General features: G+C 43.7%; 1 protein-coding gene across 1 annotated transcript; it reads left to right on the top strand.

Annotated features, from left to right (window-relative positions):
- Positions 1-2330: 2330 nt before the first annotated feature.
- On the top strand, positions 2331-21876 carry CHRNB3 (cholinergic receptor nicotinic beta 3 subunit). Its single transcript, XM_002918346.3, has 7 exons — positions 2331-2405; positions 2550-2610; positions 2692-2843; positions 3907-3951; positions 18667-18776; positions 19001-19883; positions 21742-21876. Exons 1-7 carry the CDS (start codon positions 2331-2333, stop codon positions 21874-21876), a joined length of 1461 nt encoding a protein of 486 aa, XP_002918392.1.
- Positions 21877-22387: the final 511 nt, after the last annotated feature.

Below are 22387 nucleotides of genomic sequence, written 5' to 3'. Positions count from 1 at the left end.
TATGAGGGAGACTGCGAAGGGAACATTTTAGGCTGGCACCATGCAATCCTGAATAAATTTAGCACCTGTTACTGAAAAAGAAAGGGCAAATAGGCTGTTGAGCAGGAAACCAGCAGCCACTGCCACGGTTTCCAGGAAACAACATTCTCCTTACTGGAGGGCTGCTCGCACAGGGGAAGGCAGGGGGAAGACAGCTGTGGCCTCCCTGCCTCTCTCTTCTCCTGAGCAATTCGGCTCTGGCCCAAACTCTCCAAACACCACTCAGCAAACAGAAGCCGAGTAGCTCGCTGCTTTGCTACACAGGTGTGGGCTTAGCAACCATGATGAGCCAGGCCCCACAGAGCTGGGAGGCAGCGGTGAGGAAGGTTTCCTGGAGCTGCCATTTTCCCATGGGACAGACAGACAATAAACAACACATATAACATGTCCAAGTGCTCCAATGCAAGATAAAATACCATCAAGGGGATAAAGTGTAAGGAGGATGTTTAGATTGCATAACCCAAAATGACCTCTTCAAGGAGATGACAGGTGAGCAAAGATGGGACAAAATGAAGGAATGAGCTTGGGGTCATGGGGTCTCTACAGGGCAAGAGACTGCCCCAAACAGAAGCACACAGGCATGTTTTGGAAAGAGCAGATGGTCCTGAGGCCCTGGGGAGGAGGGCTGAGGGAGGAGTGGGAGAGGGTAGGGACCATACACAGCCCGAGAAACCATGGTGAGAACGTGAGATGTCTCTTCTAGGTTTGATGGGAAGCCATTTGGAGGGTTTGAGCAGGAAGTGACATAACGTCTCCCGCTTGTAAGAGATGGCTCTAGAGCTGAGCAGAAAATGAACTGTAAAGGGGGCAAGAGTGGAAGCGATGAGGAAGCCATGCACGAATCTGAGAGATGATGGAGTTTGTGACTTGGGTGGGACCAGAAGGGCTGGTGGGAAATAATCAGAGTTGCGATGGATTTTGGAGGAAGTAAAGACTGGATGTGGGGTAGGGAAACTTGTGAAGTGTAGCGTGAGCAAGTGAACAGCCCATCCCTCAGAAGGCTTCGGGGAATTTCAACTCCCACCCTCCCCTACACTTCCAGTAAGGTTTTAGGGCATTTACAGAGTGCTGTCCTGGCGGCCGCCCAGCTGACCTTCTCCTTAGCATAGCTCTGCTCCCTGAGAACAGCTGCAGTAGCAAAGCGAGAGAACGGTTAGCTTTTTAAATAACTAAGCACAAACATAAGTGACAGCTCTCTCCATCCCTCATTTGCACTTTCATATGCTTTTTAGAGAGTTAGAGAACAGGGTGGGGGCAGCCCGAGTATGCAACCCATTTAATGGACACCTCTGTTCAGCCCTAGGAGCATTAACGGTGGGTTTCAATTTACTTATTTTGTAACTGGGGGGACAGACTTCCAGTGACACAATACATAGGTCACAGAAATGAAAAGTACCGCATAGGGAATATAGTCAATAAGGTGGTAATAACATTGTTGGTGACGGATGGTGACTGCACTTGCGGTGATGAGCGCGGAGTCGTGTATGGGATTGTTGCGTCATTATGTTGTCCACATGACACTAATGTAACACTGCATGTTAATTATACTTCCATTGAAAAACAGAGTGGATTTTTCATTGCTACTCCCTTAGTAAAGTGAAGGTCTATGCACACAAGGAATGTTGGCTCTTCTTCCTACGAATAATCTGCATTTTGATTGCGTAAACTTCGGGGTGTGTCTTGCATGTGATCACTGCCCATCATGTGTCTCAGTGGGAAAAAAGGTTTTCTGTGGTAAACCACACGGTGCGGGATGAGCTGTTCAGGAGATTAATAGGGTGCTGAATATACCACGAGAGGAGCTGGGTTATAGTCAAGACACCAACAACAAAGCTTCCTTGCTTTAAATTTGATACCATACGCTTTTGAAAAGAAACATAACTTATCTCTAGACTGCATTCCTAAACCATTTCTTCAGCCTGAGGGTCAAAGCTTAAAATTAGGGTGTCTCTTAAGCTCTCAGACATATAGGGGTAGAGAAGAGTGTTAGCACCTGGTTGTTGACCAGGGAAGGTCTTTATAAGGGAAGACTTCCTTAGAAAGAAGGCAAGGGAACAGTCGGCACAAGGGATGCGGTAGGTGTTCAATGGATATGTGTGGAAAATGGCTCCAACATATTCCTTTCATTCCACTCACTAAATAGATGTAAAATGAGCATGTGCTGTGGACAGGCACTGTTCTAGGTGCTGGAAAAACATCAGCAAGTAAAAAGGATACTGTGCCTGCCATCATGGAGCTCACGGGAGGGACAGACAATGCCAAATACACCACACAGTGTGGCAAGGGACAGGATGGAGCCAATAGGGCGCAGTGGTGGACCGTCGCACGTGGCCAGAGACCATGTCTGTGAGGAGGTGGCAACTCAGGTGAGATGTGAGGGAGAGGTAAGCGGGTAGCGTAGGGGATTCTTGGGGGTCAAAGTGCTGATGTCATGATGGGAAAATCCCAGGACAGAGTCAAGCTCCGGATAAAGCGTTGAGTCTGCTTTCAGCCGTGTGTTGTGGGTACAGAGAACGGTTCGAGAACCTTGTACACTCAAAGCTGCCTTTGCTGCACTAGGCTGTGTAGACTGTATGAAGCTTCAGGCTGTAGGACGCTAAACCAGCCACGATGCCTTTCCCATTAATTCAGTTCCCCTCATGATTCTTGCAGCCGCTGCAGGATTCAGCTCAATAGCCGAAAGTGAAGACGCCCTCCTCAGACACTTATTCCAAGGTTATCAGAAATGGGTTCGCCCTGTGTTAAATTCTAATGACACCATAAAAGTATATTTCGGATTGAAAATATCTCAGCTGGTAGATGTGGTGAGTAATCCTTGGCACGGAGCGGAAAACAACATGCATTCCTTAACCTGTTTGTGAGTCTAAGATTTTATTTTGCTTTCTTTCCCCATGTCTGCCATTTCCATTTTAAAAATAGCTTACTGTGAGAGAAAATCTGCCCCAAGAGGCCCGTGAAATGGCCCAAGGAAGGAATGAGAAGTGTGGTGGCATAAATCTTCTTTGCAGCGCTGTTTGTGTGGGACCTTTTGCCGGGGGGCGGATGTGGTTGCTAGGACAGGCATTGCCCCCGGAGGGCTGGCTGGGCACCGGGACGAGCACCCAGGGAGAAGCGAGGGGCGGGAGAGAAGGGAGAACTGAGCCGAGGGCTCCTCGGTACCCCCAGGCTGATTCGGTGTCACCGGGACTGCGTGAGAGCTTTCAGGGGTGCCGGCAGGGAGAGAAGGCAGATGATGTCATTGGCTCCCAAATGAGTGCCTGGCGACCCCATCACCCTCCCGAATCCACTCAGGACCCTGCATGTTCCCCTGCCCCACCCATACCTTCACATTCTCTGCCAATGTTCCTGTGGGGTCCCCACTTCTGCCATGATTGCGATCCAGGGAAATCAGTGAACTCTAACAAGCCCATTCTGCAAAGTCATCCTGCTGTGGTCCCCAGAGTTCCAGAATAATCCTCCCATATTGCCCCAATCCCCCGCCCCATCACTCACAGGATCACCCTCCACCCCCAGCTGACTCAATGCCCAAGGATTCCTTCTAGAAAATCAGGCAAAACCAATCTCTGGTTTCCCTGATATTCGTTCTGCTTTGCCACCTTACCATGCTTTCTGGGTTACACAATTTTAGATAAATATCACCACAATGAACCGCTACTTGCTTTAATTATCATTTTTTATTTTAAGCAAAATATGTATAATATTTTAGGATCCCATGCCATTTAACTGTGTTTAAGTTGAGAATCCTTTACACTTTGAATACCTCAAATACGTATGTGTTAGAGAGGTCTTTCTGACAAAAGAAAAAAAAATTTAAAAGACAACTTCACTTAATTTGAATTTACCTCTTCCTAATTGTCACTTTCTTAGGATGAAAAGAATCAGCTGATGACAACAAATGTGTGGCTCAAACAGGTAACTGTCAATCCAAGCGTTATATCCGCTAACCTAATTATTTCCATGCTTTTCTATTTAGAAAGACACCCATTTGAATAACAGTTATTTTACAGAGCATATTGGGTTCCTCGGGGAGATATTTGGGAATGGTTGGGAAGCGTCTATTACTTACTTATCTTTTGCGGGAGCTGGAGGGCAAGTCCTGGAAGCTCGGAGGCATGTGTGGAGGGACTCTGACACCGAGGCCTGGGCACTGCTCCCTGGCGACTTGGAGAAAGGGTGGGGGAGCTCCAGAGTGCCGCTTATGTCCCCTGCCTCTGTTAGAGTGCAGCAACTAGAGAAGGCGATCAGCGATCTTAAATTCTCCCTCATCCCCACTGGTCCTCCGTGGGAGGAATCTGCCCCTAGTGTTTCCCGTTGCTCCCTAGAAAAAAGAAAACAGGGAGGACAGAAGGCCTCTCATCATCAATTTCAGAACGAAGTGAAGCCCAAAACAAAATAAGAAATATATGTTCTCCTGTTCTACGCAACTAATGCCTCATGGAACACTACATCAAAAACTAATGATGTGCTGTATGTTGGCTAATTGGACATAATTTAAAAAATAAATTAAAAATAAATAAGTAAATAACTAAAAAGGCATTTTGAATGGGTTCAGCTCTGCTTAGAGAGCTTGCTTTGAGCTTGACTGGAGCGTGTTTGCTGAAACCGAAGCGTCTGTTCAGAGCAGCTTGTCCTAGAGCAGTGAGGAGAAACTACCTTTCAAAGCCCCGTTTTGCATATGTGATATAAAGGAGAAAATTCTGGCACTTCTTTGATAGGAGGTGAGACGTTTTGTCTCATTATTTTTTGTTGTTGTTGTCATCGTCAGCACTTACTTGTTTTTTCCTGAATGTCCAGATATTGCCTCATCTCCCATAGACTTAAAATCTTCCTGGTGAGGGATCTTAAATATCTCACTGAATTTTAACATACATACATAATATTTTTTGTTCGTTTGTATTGAAATAAGTTAATTACCTATTCAGGTTCCCGAGACATCGTTCAGCTCTGCTAAGGGTTTATAGGAACAGTGGACCGAGATTGTAGGGAGATTCCCTGGGCTTCCTTTATGTCATACTTCTCCCACCCAAAAACTTTGGTCAGAGTCACAGCATTATTATCATGTTTACTACTCTCTAATCCTTCAGTTCTTTAACTGGTAGGTATGGTAGCAAGTTATGAAATGGATCTGTGTATTATTTTACTCGCACATAAAGATGTCCAGGAGAAAATAATAAGCTGGTAATGTAGATAGAAAAATACAATTCAAATAAACATATTTTTCTGTATACCCATCTCCTTCCTTAGTGATGTATCCCACTTCTGCAACTGAGAGGCTGTGGAATTCAGAAGTATTTTGAGGTAATAAAAATCAGTAAGAGGTGCTGTGTTTGAGCTTGCAGGGGAGAGAGTAAAAACTTTTAAAGTGCGAATGGGTTTAGGAAGCTAACAAAAATAAACACACACGCACACACACACACATCCTTCTGCAACTGCTCCTTGAGATTAAGCTTTTATTACTCTCTCACGGAACAGTGGTCCAGGGACTCTTGGCCTTTAATATTGGCACTTTTCACTTTGCTTGAGATTTTGAAAACATGATGTCATTTCGGTAGACGTGAGTGACAAGCCGCGGCTCCTCAGAACTTAACTACAACTGTGGAAATGACCTCCAGCTAAACGGTGCCACTGGAATCACAGTGGCCTGGTGAGGGCCTCCGGGTCAAGACAGAGGCAAAACCTAAACATTTCCAGGCCCCAAAACAGAGCAAGAGAAACCCATAGGAGTGGGGCAAGCCAATGCTTGGAAAAACCCGCCTCGACGACTTAGGTTCCCATTTTTTAGAAGTAATGAGAATAATAGATTTTTTTTCATTAAAGTCTGGTTGGCACACAATGTTGCATTAGTTTTCAGGTGTGCAACATAGCTCTAACAAGTCTGTCCTGCATGCTGTGCTCGCCACAAGTGTCACTCCCATCTGTTGCCTACACGCCATTACAATACTAATAACTACATTCCCTATGCTGTACCTTTCCTCCCTGTGGCTCCTTCATTCCAGAACTGGAAGTCTATCTCCTACCCCCCCCCACCCATTTTGCCCATTCCTCTCCAACCTCCCCTCAGGCAACCACCAGTTTGTTCTCTGTATGTGGATCTGATCTGCCTCTTTGTTTGTTTGTTCATTTGTTTTGTTTTTTAAATTCCATATATAAGTGAAATCATATGGTATTTGTCTTTGTCTGACTTGTCTCACTTAGCGCAATACCCTCTAGGTCCATCCATGTTGTCGCAAATGCCAAGATCTCATTCTTTTTTATGGCTGAGTAATATTCTATTGTATATATATATACCACATCTTTTTTATCCATTCATTTATCAGTGGACATTTGAGCTGGTTCCATATCTTGGCCATTGTAAATAATGCTTCAATAAGCATAGGGGTAACTGTATCTTTTTAAATTAGCGTTTTCATTTTCTTTAGGTAAATACCCAGCAGTGGAATTACTGGATCATGGGGTAGTTCTATTTTTAATTTTTCGAGGAACCTCCATACTGTTTTCCACAGTGACTGCACCAGTTTGCATGCCCACCCACAGTGCACAAGGGTTCCCTTTTCTCCACATCCTCACCAGCCTTGTTATTTCTTGTCTTTTTTATATTAGCCAGAGAATAATAGACTTTCACTGCATCAAATTTGCAAAAGGTTGTCATCTCTCTTCTCTCATCTACATTTCTCAGCACTCTGAATTCACACAGCAGGTATCACACTGCCCCTGTTTACAGAGACAGAGGGGTCCAGGAGTTCATCTGGCTGGAATCTGGGTTTCCCCACTTAGGGCCTTCTCTCCATATCCAGTCTCTGCACTAACCATCAAGCCCTGCTTCTAAATCAGTGGAAAAGCCAAAGTAGGAGAAGGCTCTGTGCACTTCATAGAACCACAGAGAACATTATCAAAGCTATTCTGCACACACAGACTGGATTGGGAGTGCAAATGTCAGGATAAATGTTCGTCAATACATGCTATGTTATGGGACAAACAGTGAGGTGTGTGTGCTGCTGAAGCAAGCACAGGACACAAAGAGAGTGGGAGCAAAAAAAGAAAGATGAATTGGTGGCATGGTGGCAGTCAGGGAAGGCTGCATGGAATAGAAGGCATTTGAGTTCCATCATACGAAGTATATGTATCTTTTTATTTCTTTTTAAGATTTTATTTTTAAGTAATCTTTACACGCAATATGGGGCTCGAACCCATCACCATGAGATCAAGAGTCCCATGTTCCACTGACTGAGCCAGCCAGGCGCCCTTAGCTTTTCAAAACTAAAAAGGTAAAAGAAAGATGAAGGATAAAAGAAAAGAGATGATAAAGGTTAAAAGAAAAGGGCTACTAAAAACAAGAAAAAGTTGACGTTAAAAACCATGGGTGTTTTATACAGATCTCAGGGTTAGAGTAGCTAATAATAATACCTAAGAGTTAATGACCACGTACTAAGTGCTGAGTTGCTCTGCTTGGGTGTGTCATAGGAACGAACTCAGTTCATTCTCACAGCCACCTTGGGAGGTAGGTTCTGTTAGGATCCCCACTTTGCAGATGAGAAAACTGAACGTTGGAGAATTGGAGTCACTTGTCCAAGGTTAGGCACTGTTAAGTGAAGTTGGGCTCCCATGAAGAAGTCCTTCCCTTGCCTCAGACAAGGGAGTGGATGGAAGATGTCCGGTGCCCCGCTCAGGGCCGTCCCTGTGGAGGCTTCTTCCTTCCCAGTCCTTGTCTTCTAAGGTTTTGCTCCCTCAGGCTCTGGGATATCTGATGGTCTAGAAGGGCATTTAGGAGAGAATGAAGTAAGGATTCACTCCATCTTCCATTCATTCCACAGGGTTTATTGAGAGCCTACTGAGTGTCAGCCACTCTGTTAGATCCCAGGTATGTGAAGAGTAATTTGCCCTGCCTTCAAGGAGAGGACACAGTGTTTCTTGTGTAAAAAACAATGACTGTAATATGATAACCACCATAAGGAAAATCTGCATAAGTACTGTGTCACTACAAAAATGACAGTGAGACAGGGAGAAAATCAGGGAAAGCTTCCAAGGAAGGAGGTATTTGAGTTAGGTCTTACAGGATCAATAGAAGTTCCACAAGCCAAAAAGGTAGAGAAGTTGTGAGCTGTATATTCTTTCCAATCACCTAACTTTCCAAAGCTCTCACACCAGAGCAAACCTATGGGAAACTCTCCCCAGCCACCCCTGTATGCCTCTGTCAAAATAAAGACAGAAAAGATAAACCCTATTCTTTCTCATTTCCCGCCCAGACACTGAAAAATGCTCCCTGATTCACATCACAGAGAGAATAAAACGCTTCGTACTTGGAACAAAAACATGTTCTACGTAGTTTCTGCAACTGAGATGCTTGGTTTTTTAATGCAGTTCTTCTGTCTGACCCTCTATTTCCATAGTTCTCCTCTGGTATATTTAGATGATCTTCCTTCATCCTCTTAACCAAAGACCTTTATCGAGCATAAATTTAGTGACATCCTGAGAAAGTCCTCTATGTAGAGCTATTTCTATTTTATTGATTTTATTTTAGAAACTCATTTGTCTTCTTCCTTCCTACTTCCAGAGAGTAATCAAAACCCTATAAATCATAAATAGATTATTAACACCAACTCACTAAAACTACATGAGAAAGTACTTAATGCCTCGCCACTGAGATTCTGCTCCATCATATTCAAGGTTAGGAAAACTGTACTGCGAGCAGCTTAAAGGCAAATGGGAAGTGAAACCACGCTTTCTTTCATGATAAAGCATTGGACCCTTGGCCTAGACACTATCATGTGAGTAATCACTAAGACAGCAGATGTCAAAATTACTCACTCAACAAGCATTTCCTGAGCACCTACTATGCACCAGGCACTGCGTAAGATGCTGGGCTGGGCACCGTCCGGTGTAGACACCAATAAGACAGCAAGATTCTGAGTGATCCGGCTTCACTGTAGCTGAGAGCACTTTGCTGTCCTATCCCCTTCATTTTCCCGAGGAAAATAAAACTGCCTGAACGTCTGCCAAGGCCAACATCTCAAAGCAGCCTTGTTTCTCCAATAGCTGATTCCCGTTTTAGATCAACAAAAAGTTCAGCAAACACATGCAGGCCTCATAGGCTAGATCCCTGGTGCTGGTCTCGGAGGAGAAATCAGAAACAAACCTGCCATGGAAGGCTCGGCCTTGCTGTAAAGGTCTGGGGGATCTTCCCAAAGTCTAATTACCTTCCACAACCTGCGATGGCACCTACAAGTCTGTGACTGTATCTCCGACCTTAGTTTCTTTCTTCTCCCAGCCTCACTCGGACCTCAGCACAGGAGGCCAGTTTGGTGGACGCTGAGTGAGAATTGAGCAAGAATTAGGAGATAGGAATCAGAAATCCTGCTGTGTAAACTTGGGCAAGTCATTTTGGCTCTCTGACCCTTAGTCTCCTCATCTATAAAACAGAGGCGATGCCTAGCTCCCAGTGCTGTTAAGAGGTGCAATGCGATTGTGTGTGAATGCGACTGCTACGTTGTCTGGCGCGTAGTGGGGACTCAACAAATGTCATTTCCTGCTGCCACCTTTGGAGGCTCTTTCATCCTTAATGACAAATCCCATTTCTTGGCCCCAAAAACTCATGTTTATAATGGGAATATGAGACATGTAATATGTCATGTTGTTGCCTTTAAGATAAAAATGAATCAACATTAACTTGTTTTCAGTATTTCACACTTGAGGGCGCCTGGGTGGCTCAAGTCAGTTAAGCATCTGCCTAAAGCTCAGGTCATGATCCCGGGGTCCTGGGATCGCATTCCGCATCAGGCTCCTCACTCAGCAGGGAGCCTGCTTCTTCCTCTGCCTGCCTCTCCCCCTGCTTGTGCTCTCTTGTTCTCTCTCTCTTAAATAAATAAATAAGATCTTTAGGGAAAAAAAAGAATTTCACACTTGATTTTAAGAACACTGAAGATCCCAGGGATGCCCCAGAGGCTATAAATCAAGGCATGACTTGTTCCTTACTATCTTTCGGTCTTAGTATTAAACTAAGAATAACTAGAAGAATTTTTTTGTAGTAAAAAAGTCTTTGATTTAGGTTTAAATGAAATTTGGTTCTGGATAATAGCTAGACATTTATGAGTGGTATTTCAGATAATGTCTGTAAGAAAGGACAATTTTAAGGGAATATATATATGATATGGATAGGAATTGCACTTTTCAGAATTAAAAAACCTATTTTTCCATTCTTTTTCTTAGTCTCAGATTAACTTTGCTCTTTGGCCCTGACATATCCTGTGCTCTCCGGTTTACTGCAGTGACACAGCTCTCCACCCAGGCACTGCTTCAGGGTAGAGCTGGGGTTTGTAAAGGGCTTTGAGAAGCTTGGCTGCAGCAGGCTATAGGAACACAGGATGTTATTTCTAATCTCTTACTTGAAGAGGGGAGGGACAGATTAGTCTCCAGATGCCCCCAGGGTTTCAGGGAGAACAGGAATTGACCAGAAAGTCTCAGAGCTCTTTAGCAAAATAAAGGAAAGGGCTCTGAACCCACACCCTGACACTCTGACCTGGCACGTGCTGTCGTCCTGGGGCATGGGGCTCTGTCCACATCATGAGGGAGCATATGTTGGTTGAAATTCAGGAGAGCCCTCTGGATGGATGTGTCAGGGAGAACATTCCCCAGGTCTGGTTACAGAAGGATACCTCACAAAGGAATACAACCAGTAAAGGACCATACGGGTAGGGAACTCAGGGCTTTTGACTCCAATTCAGTGCTTTTGCTCTTCTGGGTACCCCAAAGTAAGCAGCACTGACCAAAAGTCACACCTCGATCCTTTCTATGTACTGGTCAGGAATGAAACTCAGGGGAGGCCTGGGTGGCTCAATCGGTTAAGCATCTGCCTTTGGCTCAGGTCACGATCCCAGGCTCCTGGGACCAAGTCCCTGCTGAGCAGGGAGCCTGCTTCTCCCTCTGCCTGCCACTCCCCCTGCTTGTGCGCTCTCTCTCTGACAAATAAATAAATAAAACAAAGAAAAGGAATGAAACCTAAATCACTTTAGATTTCTTTATGTCCTCCTTGAGGATTCAATGCACCCCTCCTCATCGTTCACTCACTTCTGCCCCAGCACCTTCCCAAGCCCCCTTCCTTCCCCCTACCACATACCGCCACTCACTGCTCCTCCCTACCCTTCAGGTCTCAGCTTTTGAAGGTTGTCTCCTCAGAACTACCTTCCCTGTCCACCCTGCTGTTCCCTACCATTACACCCAAACTGCATCCCCTTCAGAGCAGTGACTGCGAGGCGTGCCCATTTGTTTCTTATTGTCTGAGGCAGCCCCAGGCCAGGAGTACAGGGCAGCGGCGATGTGTTCCGTGTGAGCATAAGCCTTCCGTACTTGTGAGATGTGTCCGTTCCCCCCAAACTGTAAGCCCAATAAACCACCACCACTCTGTTCTCTAGGGCCGCGGCTGTTCATCCTGCGGCTGGAGGTCTGGAGGTCTTCCTGACCCAAAAGCCCCACACCCTAGGGTTTGCCCTGGTTCCCTTAGAACCAGGCAAAACCAGGTATGTGTTTGCTGGCATTTGCAAGAAGGCAGGAGCCCCAGCATGGCTGCCATCCACCTTCCCTGCAGTGTGGAACCAGGCGCAGGGAAAGCCGGCTGTGCCTCCAGCACAGAGGAAACTGGACCCAAGAAGCAGGCAGTGTTGTTTGCAGCAATCTTTACATTCCAAACGGAGGAAGTGTGAGACTGGACTCTGTGGCTGAGCTCACCAGCGTTGTCCACTCAAGACAGAGCCAGCACCAATCCGCCAGTCCGCCCGAGTCTGTCCCTGTGGCTTACTTACTGCCTGCCTGCCGGCGGCCTGCTACCTACTTGAGATCTACTCACATTCTCCCAGGATCGGCTGAGAACTTCTTAGTTGCGCACGACACAGAACCCAACCCAGACTGGCTTCAGCAAAAACAGAACATACTGTCTTTCACAGCCTGGAAAGTCCAGGGACAAGGCCAGGGTTACATGCAGCTTGATCCAGGGCTCAAGCAATACTCCCAGGGATGGTGTTCCCTCTGTGTGTCTCTGGGCTCCTCGTCCTCCAGGTGACCCCATTCTCATCTCAGCCCTCCTCTAGTGGCAGCAAAGTGGCTGTATCAGCTTCAGCCTTAAAGTGCTTCCTGTGTTCACATTCAGCAGGAGAGAGAATGGCCAGCCTCTTTTCCAGTGGTTCCAGAAGATTCATGCTATCTCACTGTTTCCCATATGGTTACCTGCCGTGCCGGAAGATCACAGTGGGCAGGTGTGAGGTGCAGCCCCATTTGTGGGGCAGGAGGAAGAGTCAGATCCACCCATAGCTGGTAGGTGACTGTGCAGTAAAGTGGTTCCCCAAGAGGAAACTGGGGTGCTCTTACCAGGAGAAAGGCAGGTGAACTTGCGGCAGCAGGCAGTATGTCTCCACTTTATTTCTGAATTCATTTTCTCCTCTTTCTATAAAGAACTCTTGACATGCTGTTTCCTTCTCAAATAAAGCCTTGCCTGAGTGGAAGTCAGCCAAAGGCTCCTGTTATTAACAGTTCATCTTCATCCGTAATTTCTCTCCCCTGTTTGTCCATGAACTTGGACACAATGTAACATGCTTATTTGGATAATTCCTCCACTTTGGTACAGATATTTTACTATTAAGGCCAAATAGATTTCCTGTTGTTATTGTCTTCATTTTCTTTTTTTAACAGAGGAAAAGATGGAATAAGCTACTGTTTTAGCCCGAGTACAGAGTCAACAACCTTATAAGAATCAGCAGCCTGGAAACATCCTTGAAAGCAGAGCCACAGAAAGCTTGGTCAAACAACTGACGTTATGAAGAATTTTAAGCCACAAGTTTTTCCACTGTAAGGCAGCACGAAGAGGGAAAAGAGTGCAGGGTGTGGCTTTGGTGTACCATGGCACACCTCCAGGGGGTGCCCTTCACGTCCTAGTTAATGTGGAAGACCCCTCCTGGAGTTGTGATGCCCGGCATACCCAGTCACATGCAGCAGACTTGAATCCTGGTTTCTCTACTGACCAGCTGTGTGGCCTGGGACAAGACACTTGAACTTTCTGAGCCATGAGTGCCTCATCTAATACAGCACCAATGAGAGGTCATTTGTAGGTTACTGAAGAAATTAGCATTAATAAATGCAAAGCAGGGGCGCCTGGGTGGCACAGCGGTTAAGCGTCTGCCTTCGGCTCAGGGCGTGATCCTTTAAAAAAAAAATAAAAATAAAAATAAATGCAAAGCACTTAGGCCAACGCCTTGCACATCACCAGCCCTCAGTAACTTTTATACTTGACTGTTTTTATTTTATTACCAGCATAGTCACAAAATAGTGTTTTTAATGTATGCTGCAGTTGTATTAAATCATCATACAAACATTCCCAAAGAAAAATATTCCCACTGCCAAGAGGGGAATATATGGGTTGCTTTCCTCTCTTGTAATTAGCCCAGACTTGTATTAGATATTTGGTGAATTATTGGAATGTACTTTCTACATCTACAAACATATTTTTTTTAAAAGATTTCATTTATTTATTCGACAGAGATAGACAGCCAGCGAGAGAGGGAACACAAGCAGGGGGAGTGGGAGAGGAAGAAGCAAGCTCATAGTGGAGGAGCCCGATGTGGGGCTTGATCCCATAATGCCGGGATCACGCCCTGAGCTGAAGGCAGACGCTTAACCGCTGTGCCACCCAGGCGCCCCTACATCTACAAACATATTATTTTAAAAATGCTTCAGTAGCAAAACCACAAGGGTACATGCCACCTATTTCACTGTCTTCATCTTTTCTCAAGGAAACCTCACTGTGTTCTTATTTGAATTCAAACATCAGGAAAACCGTTAGAGCAACACGCTCCTGGCTGGTGCATCCTTATTCTCTGTAAGGCAGAGGTCACCTATTTTACCTTATATAAGAAGAAAAACTATTATATAAAACTGTAATACATCAGGACTATGTGGGGTGGATCCCTAGAATGCAAGGCTGGTTCAACATTTGAAAATCAGTCAATATAGGGCACCTGGCTGGCTCAGTCAGTAGAGCATGTGACTCTTGGTCTTGGCATCTTGAGTTCGAGCCCCATGTTGGGTTAAAAAAAAAAGAAAGTCAATGTAACTCATCTTATTAAGAGATTAAAGAATAATCACGTAATCGTCTCTATAGAAGCTGAAAAGCTTTTTATACAACTCAGGATCCATTCGTGATGAAGGAAAAAAACCTCATGGAGCCGGGGTGGCTCAGTTGTTGAGCATCCAACCCTTGATTTCGGTACAGGTTGTGATCTCAAGGTGGTGGGATCCAGCCCAGAGTAGGGCTCCACACTGGGTGGGGAATCTGCTTGGGATTCTCTCCTCCTCTCTCTCCCTCTGCCCCCTCCTCACTCATGCTCTTTCTCTTTCACTCTCTCTCTCAGATAAATAAATAAATCTTTAAAAAACCAATCTCAGCAAACTAGAAATAGGAAGAAGCTTCCCTTTTTTTTTTCTTTTTAAGATTTTATTTATTTGGCAGAAAGAGAGAGAGCACAAGCAGGGGAAGTGGCAGGCAGAGGGAAAGGGAGAAGCAGGCTCCCTGCTGAGCAAGGAGCCCAGGACCCTGGGGTTATGACCTGAGCTGAAGGCCGATGCTTAACCAACTGAGACACCCAAGCACCCCAGGAGGAATCTTCCTTAATCAAATAAAAAGCAGTTATGAAAATCAACAGCTAACATAATACTTAATGGTGAATAACTAAATGTTTCTACCGAAGACCAGGAATAATGTGAGGATGTCTTCTCTTCCACTCCTATTTAATGTCATACTAAAGGTCCTAGCCAGTGACTTAAAGCAAGCAAGAAAAAAAAAAAAAAACAATAAAAGGCATTCAGATTGGAAAAAAAAGAAATAGAACTTTCTATTTGTAAATGATGTAATTGTTTCTGTAGAAAATCTACCAAAAAAGCTCCTAAAATTAAATGTGTTTATACAAGGTCACAGGATATACACAAGATCAATATAAAAAAAAATCAATTATTTATATTCTAGCAATGAACAATTTGATTTTTTCCTTTAATTTCAAAGTACCATTTACAATAACATCAAAAAAAAACAGGAAATACTTAGGTATAAATCTAACTAAATATGTGCAGGGTCTATAAGCTGAAACTACAAAACACTGATTAAAAAATATCAAAGACCTAAATACATGGAGCAAGAAATGATTTTCCTGGGTCAGAAATCTCAAATTATGATGTCAGTTCTCCCCAGAACAATCTATAGATTTGAGGCAATCACAATTAAAATTTCAGAAGGGGGGCGCCTGGGTGGCACAGCGGTTGAGCGTCTGCCTTCGGCTCAGGGCGTGATCCCGGCGTTATGGGATCGAGCCCCACATCAGGCTCCTCTGCTATGAGCCTGCTTCTTCCTCTCCCACTCCCTCTGCTTGTGTTCCCTCTCTCACTGGCTGTCTCTATCTCTGTCAAATAAATAAATAAAATCTTAAAAAAAAAAAAAAATTTCAGAAGGATTTTTCTTATGGATAACAACAAACTGACTTAAAAATGTATACAGAAAAGCAAAGGAATTAGAATAGCCGAAACAATTTGGAAAAGGAGAAGACAGTTGGAGGACTCACATTACGGGATTTCAAAACTTACTAGAAAGTGACGAGGGTTAAGAGAGTGTGGTACTGGGGAAAGGAGGGACACAGATTAATGAAACAGAACAAAGAGCCCATAAATGGACCCACACAGTTTATGGTTCATTGATTTTTGACAAATGTGTGTAGGTAATTCAATGGAGAATGTTTAGTCTTTTCAACAAAAGGTACAGGAACGATAGGACATCCATATGCGAAGAAACCGAAAAACCTCAACCCATATTCACGCCATAATTAAAAAATTAACTCAAAATGGATTTTAGATCTAAATGTACAGCCCAAAACTATAAAATCTCTAGAAGAAAACATGGGAGAAAATCTTTGTGACCTTGAGTTAGGCAAATATTTCTTAGATATGACTTAGTTCCTTAAAGATGAAATTGGTAAAATAAACTTCATCCAAGTGTAGAACTTCTGTCTTGTGAAAGACACTGTTTAGAGAATAAAGAAACCACAGACTGTGGGAAACTATTTGCAAATCAAATATTTGACGAAGGGCCTTTATCCAGAATATATAAAGAAGTCTAAAAACTCAGTAATAAAACAAACCGCTTGATTAAAAAATACGCACAAGTTTAGGGGACCCTGGGTGGCACAGCGGTTGAGCGTCTGCCTTTGGCTCAGGGCGTGATCCCGGCATTCTGGGATTGAGCCCCACATCAGGCTCCTCCGCTATGAGCCTGCTTCTTCCTCTCCCGCTCCCCCTGCTTGTGTTCCCTCTCTCGCTGGCTGTCTCTATCTCTGTCAAATAAATAAATAAAATCTTTTTAAAAAAATATGCAAAAGTTTGAACAGCCACTTCACCAAACAAGATATATGGGTGGTGAAAAAGCACATGAAGAGATGTTCAACATCATTAGTCATTAGGAAAAGGCATATTAGAATCCGTAATGAGATACCATTCCAGAACTCTTATCATCACAATTTTAGAAATGAGACAATACCAAGTACTGGAGAAGACGCTAAAGAACTAGAACTCTCATACATTGCTAGCGGGAATGCAAAATGAGACAGCCACCCTGGGACACAGTTCGGCAGTTTCATATAAAGTTGAACATACACTTACAATATGGCCCAGCCATCCCACTCCTGGGTATTTACCCAAGAGAAGAAAAGAAAGCTTTTCACTCAAAAAGCTGCACAAAATGTTTATAGCGTCTTTACCTGTAATCATTAAAAACTGGAAGAATCCAAATATCGTACCCAGAGAATGGATAAATAAATTGTGGTATATTCATAGATGAGAATACTACTCACGAATAAAAATGAACAAATCACTAATATAGAAGAATCTAAAATGCATTATGATAAATAAAAGAAATCAGGTTCGAAAGGCTCTCTACCCTACGATCGATTCCATTTATATGACCAAAGGCAACATTATAGGATCAGAAAGCAGATCCTGGTTGCCAGGGGGTGGGGATGGGAGGAGTTGATTACAAAGGAGCAGCACAAGGAAAACATTTTAGGCAACAGAGTTGCTCTTGTATCTTGATGGTGTTAGTGATCATAGGACTGTGTGCATATAGAGCCGCACACAAAGGGTGAATTTTATTGTATGTCAAGTTTAAGAAAGTAAAAGAAGTGAAAGCGAAACAAACAAAAAGTTCTATTCTGAGTTCCATTCAACATTTCTGGGATTCAGACCTGCTACAGGTAGTACAAGTCTCCTTAGGAGGAGACAAATTATTCATAGGAAGGAGAATGTATTTGCTTTTCAAAGTGGGCAGGGGAGGGAGGAAAACAAAGAGAAGTCTGTGAGTACCAAGTAAACATGGTAAATACTTTATTAGTTGGGCTCTTACACTGTCAATCTTCAAACGCATGGTTTTCCATAACTAGGCATGCAATCTTTTATCCTTTAGATTGCAGCTTTCTAATGACCCGTATCCTTTTCAATTTGTTTTTCAAGAATCAAGCCTCACAAATATTGTCTATGATAGACAACTCTCATCTGGGGTGTACGATCTCATACTTTTTCAGGCATCATGCATATTTCAGTACTTTACCATCTAGTGCCGTTACCCATCTGCTGACTCCTGATTTTTTAATGACAGGAAGGGTCATATTAGGCACACCCTTCAAACTTTCTCAAATGTCATTTAATATTATCCTACAGCATTACTCAGCTGTCCTCATGAGGGACAGTGGGATAGAAGAATTTAATTTTCAGGTCAGATTTCATAAGATTCTGGACCCAAATCTTTTTAAGAAAGTCCACATCTGCTGTAATTGGATCATCCATACATCATCCTCTTGACCTTCATAATCCAATCAATTAGTGGTCAGGTTTGATAATCTGGGTCCATTAGCCCTTGTAAAACATGCTAAATGATTTCATTCTATTATGAGGAAAAATATGTAAGTATCTGGAGGCTAACAATATTAGGAACATAATTTAAAACTGTAATTGGGTGGTCACAAGATAAATTCAGATGAGAACTTAAAAGGAAATTCTTGGAAAATATTTTTTCATTGGATTAAAATCATAAAGTCATCAAGACTAGTCAGTGGATACTGGATGTTTTAGATTACCATAGTGGGTGGATGTTTGTTCAAGATGTTGAGTGATATTCAAAATTGTTTGTACCCATTATCATGAGATTAAAATATTACTGGACCAATTCTCCTAGAATATACTGAGTTAGATCCATCTTTTGCTTCTTAAGAGAAAATAGGCTGAAAAAAAAGAAAAAGAAAACAGACTGAAAAAATGGATCACAAATCAGTGGCGTTTGCTGCTGAGACTCTTCATTGGGTGGTAGATATATGGCGATTTTGGAAATCCCGGGTAGGATGGCTCTGTGGGCCTGGGAAGATCAGCCGCTAGGCTGGCTCAGCCTGTATCTTGAGAAGCCTAGTAAGCACAGGTACAGGGGCATAAGATCTAAAACGGATGAGTTTCCCTTTTCAGGTAAAACACTGGATTGGTAAATTAACATAAACTTGAAGATTCCAAAGTCTAACACACTGAATTTTCAGAATAAAATTACAGAATGCTCATTCGATGCAGGAATGGACAGACCACCAATTACGCTGGAATCCTGATGAATACGGTGGAATTCGTTCAATTAAAGTTCCATCAGAGTCTCTCTGGCTTCCTGACATAGTTCTCTTTGAAAAGTAAGTATCCCGGAAGAAAAATACACTGGTCAGATTAGGACTAGAGATGGAGAAGCCTGACTTTGACAAAATAATTAAGAGAAATGTACGACTTTGAGGATAAAGGAGAACCGTTTCTGTCTGAAGTATTGTTGGACTCTGCGGTAGGAGAATAATAAATGCAACTTGTAGAGGGAGGGGAGGGCAAAGCCCCGACTCATCAGTGTTCGACTCTCTTACCGCAGTGCTGACGGCCGTTTCGAAGGCTCCCTCATGACCAAAGTCATCGTGAGATCGAACGGCACCGTCATTTGGACGCCTCCCGCCAGTTACAAAAGCTCGTGCACCATGGACGTCACGTTTTTCCCGTTCGACCGGCAGAACTGCTCCATGAAGTTCGGCTCGTGGACTTACGATGGAACCATGGTTGACCTCGTTCTGATGAATGAAAACGTTGACCGGAAGGACTTCTTCGATAACGGAGAATGGGAGATCCTCAACGCAAAAGGGCTGAAGGGCAGCAGGAGAGACGGCGCCTACTCCTACCCGTTCATCACCTACTCGTTCGTGCTGCGCCGCCTGCCCCTGTTCTACACGCTCTTCCTGATCGTGCCCTGCCTGGGGCTGTCCTTCCTGACCGTGCTCGTGTTCTACCTCCCCTCCGACGAGGGCGAAAAGCTGTCCCTGTCGACGTCGGTGCTGGTTTCCCTGACGGTGTTCCTCTTGGTCATTGAGGAAATAATCCCCTCTTCCTCCAAAGTCATTCCTCTCATTGGGGAGTACCTGCTGTTCGTCATGGTGTTCGTGACCCTGTCGATTATTGTGACTGTTTTCGTGATTAACGTTCACCACAGGTCCTCTTCCACTTACCACCCCATGGCCCCCTGGGTGAAGAGACTGTTTCTGCAAAAGCTTCCTGCATTGCTTTGTATGAAGGACCACGTGGATCGCTACTCTTTCCCAGATAAAGATGAGAGTCAACCAGTGGTGAAAGGTAAAGCTCTAGAAAAAAGGAAGCAAAGACGGGTGAGCGAGGGAGAAGCAGTTCTCGTTGCTTTCTTGGAAAAGGCCGCTGAGTCCATCCGATACATTTCAAGGCATGTGAAGAAGCAGCATGTCATCAACCAGGTGAGTACACTGGTGTTCGTCCCAACATTCTCATCTCTCTTTACGACAAGGTGCTGTCGTTGTTTAAATGTGACCCTATTAGCTATCTGCTTTTCACGTGTAAAATATTAAGCAAGCCCTGACATAACTAAGAATTTTACTATGGATTTTTAGGAAGCAGCTCACAGAAACAGAAGGAGCAAAAGTGAGGTAGGTTAAGGACCATTCCTTACAATTAGACATGATCCTATTGAAAATAATTTAATTCTACATTTTAAGTTGGTTATCCTGGTCTCTGGTTATGTATCTCTCATTTTTAGTGCGATGATGGTTGTTTCTATCTGTAGTATTTGGAAATTTAAAAAAACAGAATTAGATTTGGGGATTAATATAAAAATATAGTGTTCCAACAGGTATTTTGGTGAGGGAAAAGGGCATAGTAATTTAGCTTACAGATTTTAAAAAAAAAGTGTGGCGAGAGTGTGGGTTTCAGACTCAAGACAGTCGTGGACTTAGATCATACCTGTGCTTGAAACAAGGTAGAGGCCAATTTATAGCGTTCAAGTACTTTATTCTAAAACCACTGAAAATTAGTCCCAAGAGATTGATCCCGTAAACAAAATTATGAAAGAATTTTGTATTTTTATTTATTTATTTGAATTCAATTAGCCAACATACAGTACATCATTAGTTTCAGATGCAGAGTTCAGTAATTCATCATTTGTGTATAACACCCAGTGCTCATCACATCATGTGCCGAAATAATTTTTTTAAAGACCTATCCTTCTATATTTTATCTGGACACTTACCTAGTATATTCTCTCTTACTGTTTGTTGTGTTTTTCATCCACCGAAAAACATTTTTAAAGCATTAGGAAAAATGCTGCTAATGAACAAACATTTCGGCTATTTTTAGGGTTGTTTGTTGTTGTTTCTTCACATCCTTTAAAAATTCTAATTCAAAGATTCAAATAGCCTTTTTAAAAATTATTAAAGTAACACCTTATCAGGTAAGGAATTTGGAAAATACTGAAAGTATCAATAAGAAAATTAAAATCATTAATAATCCCACTACTTAAGGCTGACACTTTAAAACATTTCAAAGTGTCTTCTTTGTGGTTTTCCCCCCAAAGTTTTATTCCTAAACTTCTATGTGTGCAGAATGCATTCAGGTTCTCCATCAGTCCCTATGGCCCCTGTAGAACTCCTGTAAGGGTCTGTCTTTATAAAATCCCCATATCATAGAAACGGGACATTTCTTTTCCTTCGAAAGAGAACTGGCCCCTATCCTTCACACCCCTCAACCTGTTCCTGCTCCGACCTTGTTATGATAGCGTGCTGCCCACTGTCCCTCAACTTCCCTTCCTCGGTCTCCCCTCTCCCTCACGGATTGCTGTCCTTTCCTGATCACTTCTCTCCTCGGCAGTTTCCCAGCATTCCAGAGATGAAGCAGCCATACCCACCTGCAGAGTGGAGGAAGAGAGGCTTGTCATATTGGGCCATGAAAATGCTTAATGTATAAGTTTGTGATTTGTTTCCTATGTAATATCAGGAAGAGCGTTGTGAGAGATACTGGCTTTGTATGTATGTAAAAATCAGGCTTTTCCCGTTTTCATCATATTGCTCACAAATACAAACCTGATTCTGTCGTTCTGTTGAATATCTTCAACGTTGATGACAGTGTTCACAGGCTGTTTCCTTTTCTCCCTGCTGGTGAAGTCGCGGGAAGAATTTGAGCCTATACTGCGGGGGTATGTTCAGTGCATTTTTAAAACTGAAGTGCTATACATCTGAGTATTTATCTTTTTCAGTCCCTTGAAATGAGTTCAGAACAGTTGCCCTGCATCTTGAATGGAAGGCATCTTTTTCTCTTTTGCAGGTGGTACAAGACTGGAAATTTGTAGCCCAAGTTCTGGACCGAATCTTTCTGTGGCTCTTTCTGGTCGTGTCAGTTACAGGCTCGGTTCTGATTTTTACTCCTGCTTTGAGGATGTGGCTCCGTAGTTCCCACTAGCAATCCAGAGCCATCTAAAATACCACAAAGACAAAATTACACCTTAGAACTGACCTCCAGCTAGCATGTCCATACAGTATCCAAGTGCATGAGCTTTTCGGAAGGGCCCATGTGGGACTCGGGGAAACTGAACATTGGCAAATGCGGGTCTGCCCTCAGTAGATTCGCGGTTGCCACTGGAGCGAGTTTGGTTTAAATAAAGCGGAAGGTCCTCAGGCCCCTGCCTTGGCTTCCCCAGATGTCAGGGAGTCATAGGTTCCAGGCCTGACGCTCCAGCCAGGACACAGTAGGAGTGTCACTGGCTGCTGGACCAATGCCCCCCAGAAGCTGGACTGAGGCCCTGCTGAGGACGCCCCCCAGGGATTCAAGACGGTCTCCGGGTCAAGCTATCTGTGTGCCCAGACCTGGGCCTTCTGCGTCTATTGGTGTCCTTGGTGGGTTTGCCCGAGTTTGCAAACTGGCTGTATGTCATGCTGCTACGGCAATGAGTGTGTGTGAACAAATCTCAACA

This window comes from Ailuropoda melanoleuca, chromosome 18 (assembly GCF_002007445.2).
Source record: "Ailuropoda melanoleuca isolate Jingjing chromosome 18, ASM200744v2, whole genome shotgun sequence".
NCBI lineage: Eukaryota > Metazoa > Chordata > Mammalia > Carnivora > Ursidae > Ailuropoda > Ailuropoda melanoleuca.
The sequence above is the reverse complement of the archived record's forward strand: the minus strand, read 5'-3'. Positions and strand labels throughout refer to the sequence as shown.